This window comes from Aulonocara sp. 'chitande type north' Nkhata Bay, linkage group LG20, assembly GCF_057382095.1.
Source record: "Aulonocara sp. 'chitande type north' Nkhata Bay isolate Kocher_YH1m ecotype deep benthic linkage group LG20, A_spYH_male_GT1.1, whole genome shotgun sequence".
In the NCBI taxonomy this organism is placed as follows: Eukaryota; Metazoa; Chordata; class Actinopteri; order Cichliformes; family Cichlidae; genus Aulonocara; species Aulonocara sp. 'chitande type north' Nkhata Bay.
This window is the reverse complement of record NC_141363.1, coordinates 19,846,816-19,861,708: the sequence shown is the minus strand read 5'-3', so window position 1 is coordinate 19,861,708 and position 14,893 is coordinate 19,846,816. Positions and strand designations below refer to the sequence as shown.

The 14,893-nt window shown below is 43.0% G+C and overlaps 1 protein-coding gene across 1 annotated transcript; it reads right to left on the bottom strand.

Annotated features, from left to right (window-relative positions):
* Nucleotides 1–1,745: 1,745 nt before the first annotated feature.
* On the bottom strand, nucleotides 1,746–5,171 carry LOC147305474 (L-rhamnose-binding lectin SML-like). Its single transcript, XM_086277781.1, has 8 exons — nucleotides 5,138–5,171; nucleotides 4,642–4,674; nucleotides 3,101–3,196; nucleotides 2,568–2,661; nucleotides 2,309–2,403; nucleotides 2,169–2,213; nucleotides 1,944–2,079; nucleotides 1,746–1,851 (listed from the first exon to the last, which is right to left on the bottom strand). Exons 1-8 carry the CDS (start codon nucleotides 5,169–5,171, stop codon nucleotides 1,746–1,748), a joined length of 639 nt encoding a protein of 212 aa, XP_086133907.1.
* Between the last annotated feature and the right edge of the window lie 9,722 nt (nucleotides 5,172–14,893).

The following is a 14,893-nucleotide window of genomic DNA, read 5'->3' as shown; positions in this document are numbered from 1 at the left end:
GAACGAGCTGCAGTCTGTAAACAAGGGCAGAATGGAGACCAGTATAGAGGGAATTAGAGTAATCTAATCTTGATGTAACAAAGGCATGGATAAGTTTTTCCAGGTCCTTACGTGGTAAGCAGGGCTTGGCCTTAAAGATTAGATGCAATTGATAGAAACCAGATTTAACTACAGAGGACACATGTTTGTCCAGCTTGAAGGAACTGTCCAAGACAACACCCAAGTTCCTCACAGTGTCAGAAAGGGAGTCAGCAAAGAGCCCAAATATACCAGTTACTTCAGCCCGAGAGGAGGGAGAATCAAAGATTACAATTTCTGTCTTCTTATCATTTAAAATGAGGGAATTGCTCAGTAGCCAGTTTTTAACTTCACTCATACATTTAAAGAAGTGTTGCAATGACGATGTGACATCACCAGCCAGTTTAAAATAGATTAGAATGTCATCCGCATAAAAGTGAAAAGAAAAGTCGTATTTATCAAAGATTTGGCCCAAGGGTAACAAGTACAGAGAGAACAGCATAGGACCCGGCACAGACCCCTGGGGGACACCAGGGGTAACAGGGGCAATGGAGGAGGTGTAGGTACCCATGGTGACAGAAAAGGACCTTTCTGATAGATAGGATTTAAATCAGCTAAGGGCACTGCCCGTGATGCTCAAGCTTCATTAAAAGGACATTACAGTCCACCTAATCAAAAGGACAAATCAAGCAAAACTAAGACCACAGGGCGCCCTGAGTCAGCAATTGAGAGAAAGTCATTAAGATTCTCAGTAATGCAGTTTCCGTGCTATGGCGTGGCTTAAACCCTGAATGAAATTTTCCCCGATATTATTTGCATCCAAATAAGTTGGTAATGAACAATCTTCTCTAGGACTTTAGACAGAAAGTTAGTGAGTGGACTGAGGCAGCTCTTTTTGAGTATAGGTTGCACTACAGCGTTTAAAAGTAGCTGGAACATAGCCCAATAACAATGACAGATGCATTAGAGATAAAATACAGGGCCCGATAACGTTAAACCCATCTTTAATAATGTAAGATGGAAGGATGTCAACAGCGTTTCCTGTCAATAGGTCCGGGTTTGTGGTGGGGCGTGGTCTGCGGATGCCATGCGGATGCACCTGCACGGCGTCCGCAATCACGCCCAACGAGTTAAAGACACGGGGATTCAGGGTTGTTGGTGTGTGTGTGGTGGCAAGGAGTATGTGTGGCCTGCAGCTGAGAGCTGTAGTCACACTGTGTGAATGAAGTTCGCTCTCAAATCAGACCTCTGGACCCGTCATGCGTCTTCCTTGCCACATATGGTTTCAGGTTTTGTTTGTTATTTAGTTTAAGTTTATGTTTAGTTCTGTCCTTGCTTTTGTCATTTCCAACTAAAGCTTCCTTGCATCACAGCAAGTGCCTGAATTTTGGGTTCTTTCACACAAACCCCACATGACTGCTGCTGCAGCTATAAATGTCAAATTGGTTTAATTAATTTTTTATTATTATTATTTTATTATATTTGTATTTTTTTGATGACTAAATCACATTTCTGTTATTAAGTATTGTGATAATGATGTGCGCGTTCACTCAGGATCTAAAACAAACTGACGAAATCTTCGTGACTGATGATTTTCTGATGATTCTTTTCAGCACAGAAAGGTTCATCTTTTAAAAATGATGAAGAATTTTCATTTTCATTCACTTCAAAAACAAGTCTGAATGTACCGACCCTAAAAGATTATCTTTAGAAGTTTATTATTTGAGTTACTTACCCTGACAAGTGTAAAACACCTCCAGGTACTTATAAATGCCACCACACGGGTCTTCTGAGATATTTGCATCAACAGTACAGCTGTTTGTCCCATTGCACCTGTGAATGCAGGTCAAAGGTGAATCAGCAAAAATTCACTGCATCATCTGAGAGAAGATGGAGAGCTGAAGAATCAGAGTCAGCATCTGTACCTGGTAGTTACATAGTTCATGCTTCCTGACCAGGTGCAGTTAACGTTGTTGACGTGATTAGCATATCCATCAGAGCACGTGGTCGTGTCACGGCGACCATAATTCGCCCAGGAGACGACTATAACCTGTCCTTCATCTGAGGAAGAGTTCATAGAGTCAAACTGTAACCATGGTGATATTTTTAACTGCATTAAATGTAGAAAGACATAGAAGCTGTGTTCTCACCACACTGAAGGTTTGCCTGAGATCCTCCACATGTTACACTTTGGCCTGAAACAGACACAGATCCCATAGAAACTGTAATCATTCATGTACAGATTGGGTTCATCAGTCATTTCTAATCACAGGTTTAACAGAGTCGTTACGTGGGAAGCAGTCGTAGGTGGTCTCCAGGTATTTGCAGACTCCAGGATCATAAGTAATGTTTGACTTTATGTCACACTCGGTTTTTCCATCACAGCTGCAGGGAGACAGAAACAGCTGGTTTTCAGCTCAAAGATATGAAACAAGTTACTTTCAGGTGATCATTTACTTCCTGTTAGTTTGAGTAAAGCTGTTCAACAGGTTTTTGTTTGTTTCTTCTTTTGAATCAAAGGCTCACTTCTACCATCCCACAGTGCTCACCTGTTCCTCACGTTGTTCACAGCGTCACCGTGAGACCAGGTTACTTCACCTCCACATCTGTACTCAGCTGACCTCACAATGATCATTCCACCCACTGTTATACAGACACAGTATGAGAGAAAAGGAACAACTCAACACAACATGCAATAATCCAGGTTTCAGGCTTCAGTTTCAGACTCAGATGCTGCAGATCCATAAATAATGAGGATTGTACCTCTGTACACCACCACAGTGGATATTACATTAACTCTGATCAAGGAGGAAACTTTAAGTCAGTGTTTTTGTTTCTAATCTACATCAAATGTTTCTGAACTTTTATACACAGTCCAACATCCTCAGAGCTTTTTTAAAGAATAAATGCACTGTTGGTTTGTTGATCAGGAAAATACAATTTAAACTGGAAATAAGCAGCTGTGCATAAAAAGGCTGTAAACTATAAACAGTTCATCCAATACTTGTTAAGTTTGTTGAATTTAGCCTGAGAGTCTGAATTTGATCTGCAGTGAATTCTTGGACACTATTTTCCATCTTACCACAGCTCAGGCGATGAACACTGAGGCCGTTAGAGGTGACCACTCTCCCTGTGGATATGGGGGTCACAGGAGGAGGAACTTGAGCTCTGATAAAGCCTGAAATAAAAATAAATGTATAATAATGTAATAATGTAAATGTATAATGTAAAATAAATGCTAGGTTTAAGCCCGGGTCATCTTTTCAGAAGCCCGGGGTCTTTTGGAGTGTAATTTGTTTCATAGTTAGAGGCCTGACTGACAACTGTATAAAACAAAAACCACACACAATATTCGAAGCACATAGCGCACAGTCGTAAATTCCCCCTAATTTTGGTATCAATCAGTCAATCAATCAATCAATCAATCAATCAATCAATCAATCAATCAATCAAGGCTTTATTCGCCACATGCAGGTTGCCCTGCAGTGAAATTTGAGCAGCTACCAAAGCAAATCATTGGTACTGTACAAATAATGTAAATATGACGGTGTATCACAAAAGATTGATATCAAACTGATCACTTGACCCATTTTGACTCTATCCAGTCCTTTAAATCCAGATTGAAAGCATATCTATTTGATTTGGCTTTCCTGACCAGTTAATACCCTTTTAAATCTTTTAAATTTTTAACTTTTAAATCTTTTATTAAATTTATGCTTTTATTATTAATGTTCCTGCTGTTTTTGTCTTCTTAGTGGATTTTGTATTTATCTAGCTCTTCTGGTCTGTTAGTGTCTGATTTGTACCCTGTTATTGACTTATGCTGACTCTCCATATTACTGTGAAGCACTTTGCTTTGGTTTTTAAATGTGCTATATAAATAAAACTGTACTATATTACGTTACTTGTTCTTCGAGTGAATCAACAAATGGCGAAATGAAAAGCCGAACAACAACAATGCTGTTTCTTTAGAGAGTCTCAGCTTACATGTGTTATTTCATATTTGTGAGAACGCTCACAGGCATTCACACATTTCTGCTAAATCATAGTAATTCTGCTCAATGATAGAATTTCTGCTACGTTTGACTATTTTTGCTAGATTATAGTATTTCTGCTAAGTCAAAGTATTTCATGTAAATCATGGTATCTCTACCAAGTCACAGTGTTTCTGCTAAATCGTTGTATTTCTGCAGATTCATAGTATTTGACACTGCAAAGTATTTCTGGGTGTGGACGAGGACGAGGGGTGCGTTTCCTTCTGAGGTTGGAACCCCCCCTCCAGACCTGCTCCTTAAAGAAGTGGAGTCCCCCCCCCAGGTTGCAATCCAAAGCCTCTATCCCTGATTTCCTCACACATGTCAACAAGGAGCCCCACAACATCCAGAACCCCCCCACCCCCCACCCGCCCAGCAGCCACCAGACAGGGTTCATTTAATTTTCACTGGGAACAGAAATAAGATTTTAAAAAGGTGTGTGTGAAGGATAGAGTTTAGATTTTAGATCACACAAATACAATATTTAGTAGTTACAGACAGAAGAAGAAGAGGTGAGCTCTAATAATGAGAAAGTTCACAGAAAGGCTCTTTGTGACCAGAATATAAGAAGCAGTAAAACAGCATTTACCTGAAGTGATGAGTGAACAGGTTGCTGCCAGCACTGAAAGAGACAGAAAGAAAGCTCAGTGTCAGACTGTGTGTTTGATATCAAGTTGAATTCACCTCAAAACATGAAACAGAAATGAAAAGCAAACAGGAGAAAGCTGCTGCTTTCATTCACACCTGGATTCTTTGGAAACTCTTTCTAAACAGCAGATTTCAATGACACATTTATTCTCTTCATCTTTCCAACTTTTGTCAATAAACTTATTTGTGTTGACAGTTTGACTTCAACTCTTCAAAGTAAATGATCAGCCATGAATTGCTCTCAGGACTCTGTGAAGCCTAACTGTCCTGCTGAGGTGATGCAAACATGTATTTAGGATGTTAGATGAACTGATCCAATAAAGCAGAAAGAAAAGCATGTCACAGTACAGCACAGTGGAAAGCTAGAAAAGGATTAGACTGAACATGTGCAGCTGATTTCATGTATAAATAAAGGATGATCAGTGTGTTGTACTCACACAGTGTGCTGCTGAGTCCGGAGCAGAGCATCATGTTAGGAGATCTGGATTACAGTGAAGAGCTGATGGAGGATCAAACACAGAGCTGCTGGATTTACTCTGAATAAAACTTGTAATGTATATGCAAAGTGCAAAAAAACCCAAAATGTGGATTATCTTCTATCTCAGATGTAAATGAATAAGGAAATAAAACTACTTTACATTAAAAGTTATGTAAGCCTGGATCAGCTGACCCAGTGACAGCTGGGAGAGGCTCACATCTCATATTTGTTGATTGGTTAAATCAGTTTAGCAACTGGTAAGAATTTTCTTTTTTCTTAAAACACGATACAAATTATTGCAACTTTTTTTGTAATGATTCAGATGTCGTGAAGAGCTGTTCCAAAGTTTAGGAGCTACAGTTTGAAAATGTGATCACGTCTGGATTTAAATGAAGAGCACAGAACAGTTCAAAGAGCCTGATCAGCTCAGAGAGAAAGTGACACTCCCCTGTTCATTAACAGCGTCCTAAAGAGGGAACAAAGAGGACGGAGACCAAGTGGACGACACAGACACACATGCAGCAACAGCTGTGGGTGTTCAACACACCAGTGTTTACAGTGGTTTAAATGGGGTGGCAGCAGGTGGATGTTTTAGCTGCTTGATGTTTGTAGTGATAAAACGATTATTAAAAAAGAAAAACAGGGTGCAGCATGAGTGCAGCAGGAACACATTTGTATAGAAAATTTTCACATTTGCATGGATTATCTCCGCACGTCTCTCTGGTCAAAGCACGCAAAGGAGAAAGATTTGAGAAAGTGGGTGAAAATGTGTTCTGAAGCCAGTTCACGAGGAAAACAGAGTTTCAAAAACACTCACAGTATTTAGACAGAAGTGTTACTTCAACTCTGACTGCGTGAAGAACTTTTCAGGTCCAGCTGTGCAGCAGGTAGAGTGAGGATCCAAATTACAGGGCGCAGATACAAAAGGATGAACTGAAAGAGGCAGCTTTATTGCTGTGGCAAAAACACTCAAAGACACAAAAACTCAGGAGAGAACTGGAGACTCAAAAATATGGAATACAGGGAAACACAGAGGCCAACAGAACAACAAGCAGAGGACGACAGAGGACTTAAATACACCTAGGCTAAGGCGAGGATGTGAAACAAGAGGGAACACAGCTGGGACTAATTGAGGCTAACGGGACGAGGGAAGCCAAACTGTGCACACTGACACAGGACAAGAGAGCGCCAAAACAAAATAGGAAAAATACTGAAAAACATAACATGTCACTGTACACAGCTACACCTTCATGCAAAAGGTTTCTGGAGTTTCCACTTTCATCCAAGAGGCGTCTTCTTTTTTAAAGCCTGTCCTGTCTGACAGCTTTTCCCATCACAATTGTGACCTGAATGTGATCTTGTGGCAAACACATTTGCTTTTTTAAGATGAGCTCTATGAAGCTCCTCTTGTTCACGTGTTGCCTTTATGTATTTCTTCATTCATTTCACTTCCATCACTACAGTACATGTGCAATATGGAAACATGGCCTCTGTCAGGGTCCTGGGTCGGTGATGCAGTGTTTGTGTTCTGAATTATTGATAGTCTTTGCTTTTGTAACATGCACTGCCTGGCTAAACAAAAAGTCTCCACCCAAAAAAAAGGTCACACACTCTGATATTTCATTGGACCGCCTTTATCTTTGATTACTCGCTCATTCGCTGTGGCATTGTTTCGAGAAGCTTCTGCAGTGTCACAAGATTTATCTCCATCCAGTGTTGCATTAACTTTTTACCAACAACCTGAGTCTGCTGCACAAAGCCTTCTCCAGCACAGCCAAAGATTCTCAATGGGGTTTAGGTTTGGACTCAGTGGTGGCTAATCCATGTGTGACAATGATGTCTCATGCTGGAAGAACAACTCTTTCACAATTTGAGCTCGATGAATCCTAGCATTATCGTCTTGGAATATGCTCATGCCATCAGGGAAGAAAAAATCCATTGATGGGATAACCTGGTCATTCAGTATAGTCAGGTAGTCAGCTGACCTCATTCTTGGAGCACATACTATTGCTGAACCTCGACCTGACCAACTGCAGCAGTCCTAGAGCACTGCCCCCACAGGCTTGTACAGTAGGCACCAAGCATGGTGGGTGCATCACTTCACCTGCCTCTCTTCTTACCCTGATGTGCCATCATTCTGGAAGAGAGTAAATCTGGACTCAGACCACATGACCTTCTTCCAGTGCTCCAGAATCCAATCTTTATGCTCCCTCGCAAATTACATTTTTTTCTGGCCACATTCCTACCTCTAAGATGCTCTGTCCCCACTGTCCACTAGCTGTTTTCTCTGCTTGATGCATGACAATGGTTTGACCCTTTTTACACACACTATCATCTTTTCCACGACCACGAGATGTGTCTTTCAACAAGGTTGTTTAAGAAATGAGAAGCAACTCATTGCATCATTTGGGCAACTTGTTGCCAACTGAAAGATAATCACCATTCAGTATTTGTCCAATAGGAGGCTCATACCTAATTGATTAGTTACATCCAGTTGGCGAAGCAGTGTAGTTAAAAAGGTTTGAAGTTAAATCCTGCTAAATGGGACAATGGCATCACCTACTATTGCAAATGTCACCCTGCATTGACTATGAAGGGCAAAGAATTGTGAGTAATCTTCAGAGTGATGAAGGATTCCCACAGAGGTAACGAATGTAAATGTTGTGGAAAGAAATCATGTTGCTAGTCCATAACATTAATAGAAATTGACTTGGTTATTTTTGGTTAAATATCATTTGCTGTGGGTTACTTCTGTCATCCTTATGTTGGGTTAGATGTTCGTTCCATGTGAGACTTCGTTACCAGGAAAGAGACTAGCGAACTATGCCGTCTTTTCACACAGGGCTCACACTGGTTGTTCACCAAAATTAACCATTCTACTTTGTTGGTCTTTGTCATGAATGCAGGTATGTGACTGTGCACTGCTGTTAGAGTTTGATACACAGCCCTCCTCTTTGCATTTTTATAATACGTTATTGTTCCATGTGTCCTCTCAGGTTCCCTGTTTTTGTGTTCCTTTGCGGTACTCTCTGTAGTTGCCTCCCAGTTTAGACTGTCGAGGTACGGCTGTGCAGCACGCAGGATGTTGGACCCAAACGCAAAACACTCGATGGAGCAGTAAACTTGGTGTTGGCACAAGACATTGAGGAAGATAACAGTGGAGGAATTATATCCTTAAAATTATTCATAGCACTTTCAGAAAGACATTTACTGTGATGTACCTTGAAGTTCTTAAAATATTCACTCAGAGGGCTTATGAGGCGATGAGAGGAGCAAGGGAGTGGCTGGAAATGGCTCAGGTTTCAGATGAGGTGAGGTTGTGACCTTTAAGTGGGGAAGCAGGGGGCGAGAAGGTCCACAGCTCTGTGAATCCATAGAGGAGGGAGCCATCAAAGGATGAGCAGGCAGGTGAATTGTTGCGGTGAGTATCCCAGTTGATAGGAAACCACTTCTTGAGACTAGAGGATGGAAGCACACTCGGAAACACAAGGAGAAATGCTCTTACTAGCACTCATAAACTATAAATCTAAGGAACACAAACTAGGCCTGGTTTCTGCTTTGAGAGATAGATCATCTGGCAGAGACTGGATGGTCCATATACAGTGAGTGGAAAGGGCTATGGGGCGATTGCCACCCAGCTTGGTGAAAAAAGAACAACTGTTGGAGCAATTTTCAGGAAATGGAAGAGGCTAATGATGACTGTCAATGTCCCTCGGACTGGGGCCAGGCGTGGGGTTTCAATGATGCCAAGAATGGTGAAGAATCAGCCCAGAACTACACGGGAGGAGCTGGTCAATGCCATGAAGAGAGCTGGGACCATCGTTTCCAAGGCTACTATCAGTAATACACTAAGACGTCATGGTTTAAAATCTTGCATCGCATGGAAGGTTCCCCTGCTTAAGTCAGCCCATGTCCAGGCCCATGTGAAGTTTGCCAGGGACCATCTGGATGGTCCAGAGGAGTCATGGGAGAAGGTCCTGTGGTTAGATGAGACAAAAGTAGAACATTTTGGTCTTAACTCCATTCGCCATGTTTGGAGGAAGAAGCATGATGAGTATCATCCCAATAATACCATACCTACAGTGAAGCATGGGGCTGGAAGCATCAAGCTCTGGGGGTGTTTTTCTGCACAGGGGACAGGACGACTGCACTGTATTAAGGAGAGGATGAATGGGGCCATGTATTGTGACATATTGGGTAAAAACCTCCTTCCCTCAGTCAGAGCATTAAAGATGGGTCGTGGCTGGGTCTTCCAACATGACAATGACCCAAAGCACACAGCCAGCAAAACCAAGGAGTGGCTCCGTAAGAAGCATATCAAGGTTCAGGAGTAGCCTAGCCAGTCTCCAGACCTAAATCAAATAGAAAATCTTTGGAGGGAGCTGAAACTCCATGTTGCTCAGCGACAGCCCCGAAATCTGACAGATCTAGAGAAGATCTTTATGGATGAGTGGGCCAAAATCCCTCCTGCAGTGTGTGCAAACCTGGTGAAGAACTACAGGAACCGTTTGACCTCGGTAATTGTTAACAAAGGCTTCTGTACTAAATATTATTATTTTTTGACTCAAGTGATCAAATACTTATTTGACACAGTAATTCACAAATAAATTGTTCAAAAATCATACAATGTGATTTCTGGATTTTTCTTTTTAGATTCTGTCTCTCACAGTGGAAATCTAACCTATGCTGAAAACTGTAGACCCCTCCATGATTTCTAAGTAAGAGAACGCGCAAAATCACAGGGTGATCAAATACTTATTGACCTCACTGTATACTGCTGCTGATGAGACAGAGCTGATCCAGCCAGGGAGTGGAAGGGCCCCAATCTCATTATCAGGCACTCAGATTTTACACATTTTTTTATTGAAAGGTCAAATTCAAAGGTCAAGCCTCTAGGAAGTAGATCTAAATACAAGCACAAGAGACTCCAGACCACCAAATTAAAACAGGAAGTAACAGATGACAAATACACTGCATGCATATTCGACTGAGTTTAAAATAAAGAAGACTGAGTGAACAGAATACAAACAAAAGGATCTCAGAAACTCAGAAGTAAAGGAATGTAATAAAAAACAAGGAAATTGTATCAGTAAGGAGATAACAAGACCTATGGACACTAAGAAAAACAGGAAGCTAAATGCAAACACCACAGAATACAGAATCATAAGACAATCAAGAAAATAAAACTAGAACGAACAATGAATGCACTTGAAACAATTCAGGGTTCAGTATCTTGTCCAAGGTTACTTTGGCATGCAGGCTGGAGCGGCCAGGGATTGGACAACCAAATGCTCCAATTACTAGATCTCCTGCGCCACAACCCCAGCAAGAATCACAAAAACAAAACAATTTTTTTAAAAAAAAACTAGGTCGAATGTATGGTAATCGACAGGGTGCGGCAGGAGGCCAGCAAGGAACACATTTGTTTGGATTTGCATGGAAAATGTCCATGTGAGAGAGAGCACGAAAAGGAGACAGTATTTTGGAGAATGAGTTAAAATGTGTAATTGAGTTGGTTACTGGGGAAAGCATCATTATTGCTTCAAAAATCTTTAGTATTATTGAGAAAGCGGTTTGCATCAACTGTGACTGTGTGAAGAAATGTTGAACTAGTCCATGAAAAACACAACATACCATTGAACATACCAGCTACAGCAACATGCAAAAGTTAAACATGTGACTGAGAATGGTTACAATCCAAGTCTAATGGTGTGATAAAGTGTTTGTCCCTTTGCTGATTTCTTGTATGTTTGTCATACTTAAATGTTTCAGATCATCAAAGAAATTTAAATATCAGACAAAGATACAAGTAAACAGAAAATGCAGTTTCTAAATGAAAGTGTTGGGGTGACTTTTTCATACCACTGTAAGTAGGTTCAGAAAAAGTGACCTTTCTGCAGACAAACTCCTCAGCTCCAAGTGTAGAAACCATCCAAAATATTCCAGTACCAGCAACTAAAATAGGTTAATGAGCTTCTGTGCCAAGGCCGAGTGGCCGGTGATACTCGGAGTTACTCGCCAAGGGGGCAAGGACTCTTTGTGGTCACACGGCAAGTGGGAGATGTTGACTAGGACAAGGGAGGAACCACACAAACAAAGCATGGAGAAAGGCTGAAACCACTTCTCTGGTGAGCATGGTGAAAGAAAGAGATGAGTTGGGTCCGGAGGTGCCAAATTCCACAATTCCCACCTCCCTCCATTTTGATAACCATCCCACACAGGCCCAGAAAGCGGATGTTGCTGCATTGCAACAACGTTTTGCAGATGTGCACCAATTTAACACACTTCTGTTCGGCGTGTTCAGAGCCCCGGTCACTTTTCAGCGTGTCATGGACTGGGTGCTGCAGCCGCACGCTGCATATACTGCTGCCTACCTGGATGATGTTATCATCTACAGTGACACGTGGGTGGAGCATGTACAAGAGGCGGCAGTGGTCCTGGGGTCCCTGTAGATCAGGTGTTCAAGGCTCGCCCCAGAGGAGAGGGAGAGGCGTTTCCATGCTTGGGAATATCTCTATTGCGGCTGTGCTGGGCAATTTCGTAGCAGCCTTAAGATCCCGCCTGCTGGGAATCTCGGAAATACTGGTGGGTGGTTCATCTTTTCCTAAGCCCTGATTTTTGCTCTCTGTAAGATTCTATCACCAACAAACCTCACATCTCCTACGTGCTTTTGTGGACATTTCTCTGACACCTCTTTAGCTTCCCATACCCACCACCACTCTGAACAACAAGGTTTTTGCAATGATCATCCACAACACTGAACCTGTACGGTTAATCCCCTCTAATTTTCGCTCTTTTGGCTCTTAACAGAGGTGGTTGCATCTTTTTCCCTCTCTTATCTTTCCTGTTTGGCTCTTTGTCTTTGTCTAGTCTCGTCTGATACTCTCTCAGTCTTTTTCTGTAAAAACTAAGGAATTATGGATTTGATCAACTGCTCTCTTAATGAAATTGACACCTTCTTATCGATGAGAAGCCTGGGCTCGAGGAAGCCCAATCATCCTGCAGAGACGTTTGCTGCTGGACATGCAACAGCTGGCAAAGTGGAGTGTCGTGTGCCTGGCAACGTTCTCAACAGAGGACATTTGAAAGACATCCAACTATTCGGAACCATGATAGGTTCCATCAGGTTTTGCCTGATCAGAATTGGCTCAAACCTGGCTTATCGAAGAATAAAGAAGCTGCTCAAAATCCCACAAGGGCTGGCCGGCACTGCAATGGGCAAGGCCATGAGTACTCAGACTTTGCTTATTGAACATAACATGGATAAGATCTTGGAGAAGCTCACGACTCTGCAACAGGGAATCGATAGATCTGGGGACCAGTGATGGACATTAGATCAGCTGGAAAATTGGATGAGCTTTGTTCGCACTAAACCAAACCCAAACAACCATTATCTTCATGCGGCTGCCCGGGGCCAGCCAGGAGATGGCTGTGTTCAGCGCCGGAAAGATGGCTGCAGGATCGTATGGGGCTGTTGTGTACCTCAGCTAACTCCATACCCGATACCACCCCTGTTGCAAGTCACATGTTGTTTTCTATGGTGTAAGACATGAAGATCCATGTGCTTTTCTGTGCTGAGGTGTTTTTTTCTGTTCTCAAACTGCTCTCCTGTAGGAGCACAGTGTGGGATCCTCTCCCCTTGTGTATTACTTTCAGTGTTTTCTTACCTTCCTACCTGTTTCCGACCTGTCTTCACAATGTGAGGTTTGTGCAATGTAAGTATGGTGAGAAGGGGGTCAAATTTTCACTGCAGGTAACATGTATATGTAACATTGCATGTGACAAATAAAGGTTTGATTGATTGATTGATTGATTGATTGATTGATTGATTGATTGATTGATTGATTGATTGACAACCGACCACTGGGAAACTAAAACTTTCTCCACACCTACGTCCCCAGATACTGGGACAGTAGCAACAATAAGGCAGTGAACTGGAGTTTATTCTGCCATGCCCACTGTCTCAAGTTTACTTTTCCTTCAGGTCCCCGGAAGTGTCACCCCCTGCTCTACTGACCTTTTTCTCCAGGCCAAGAAATACCTAGCAACAATATAGCCCTATCTTTACCACCACATTCCCCCTATGACTGTACCATTGGTCTCCTTCCTGGCGCCATGCTCTCCACTCATACAAGCTTTGTATGAGTGGAGGGAGGGAGGCGATGGAGAAATGTATCAAGGAGTCATTGGCGGCAGGAACCATTTGCCACTCTACCTCCCCAGTAGGGACAGAATTTTTGACAGGCAATGGAAGTCTCGTACTGCTGACCTCCGACTATAAAAAATTCCAGGGGTATCCCACCTTTGAGACTGCAGCACAAAGGCCTTGCTGTCCAGGCCTTTGTTTGAGGGCTCCAACCAAAAAGACTGCAGGAACACATTCACCTATATGTACCAAAAAATTTAACAACAGCCCTAATTGAAGCAGTACGAGCTGAACATGTGCTTGGCTCAGAGGAATATACCTTCAGCACAAGTCATTGAGTGCACCAGGCAGACTGTGAGGGGAGCAACAACAAAGAAATGACCCACCAAATCTCCAGTATGCCCCCTCGATGGCTACAATGGGGGACTTGAAGAGCTCCCTGGCAAGCTAGAGGTGAATGCTACCAGTGTGGTTAGCTGGGCCACATCGCATGCTACTGTCCAGCACCGAGTGCATAAACCCCAGCACCACAGTCAAAGTAAGGTTGGGTGGCATAAAGTAGGAACTGCCACCCACAACAAACCCTCCCAACCTCACTAAGCCACAATTGCAGGTTGGTTGGGTTGGCGTCTAGAAGCCGGATCCAGACTGTCCCTGGTTTGCACTAGTACCCTTCCCGGTATTGATGGCCCAAGTCCACAGGATTTGAAGCCCACAGATCTCCGTATCACAGCAGTCACTGGTGAACGGGCCAGAGTGGTAGGAAAAAGATCTCTCCAGATAACTGTTTCTACCTGCACTGTTGACCACAAGTTCTGTTTAGCCAACATACAAGACCCCTGCATCATTGGTCCAAACATGCTGACCAAATAGGAGGCCACAGTGGATGTACCCAGAGCTACTCTATATTTGGGCACTAAGGCTGTGGAACTTCACACCACGGAAGAAGTGTGGCAGCTTGTTCCCACCTCTAAAGCCAGTATTGGAGAGCCTGAAGTATAACCATGTTGTAAGCACAGGAGGGGTTTCCACTGACCCCTCAAAGGTGGTCGCATTGAGGAACTGGCCCATTCCTCGCAACGTTGCAGAGCTGCGGAGCTTCCTTGGCCAGGCATTGTATTACAGGCGGCTCATCAAGGACTCTGCTACCATTGCAAGCTCCCTGCACCAGCTCACACAGAAAGGCTGTGCATTCCATCTCACCGAGGACTGTGCCACACCCTTTAAAAGGCTTCAATCTGCACTGATTTAGGTCCCTGTGCTGGCCTATCCAGACCTGCAGTGCCCATTTATTGTGGACATGGATTCCAACAACACGGGTCTGGGAGGCAGTGAGAATGATGAGCAGGCCATCTCCTACTACAGCCATTCTCTCAGCAGAGCAGACAGTAACTACTGCATCACCCGTCGAGAGTTGCTAGGTCTCCGCCACTTCTGACCATATTTCTATGGGAAGAAATTACTTCTGCCCACTGACCACGCCTCTCTCACCTCGCTCTTGAATTTTAAGAAACCAGAGGGTCAGCTGGCTGGGTCACTGGAGATGCTGCAAGTCTGGTTGGCTCCATC

Coding starts and splice junctions, on each gene's coding strand:
- LOC147305474 (XM_086277781.1), bottom strand. CDS start 5,171: ATGATGCTCTGCTCCGGACTCAGCAGCACACTGT. Junction 2,662..3,100: donor TGTTCATCGCCTGAGCTGTG/GTAAGATGGAAA, acceptor TCTGTATAACAG/TGGGTGGAATGATCATTGTG. Junction 2,404..2,567: donor GTGAACAACGTGAGGAACAG/GTGAGCACTGTG, acceptor GTCTCCCTGCAG/CTGTGATGGAAAAACCGAGT.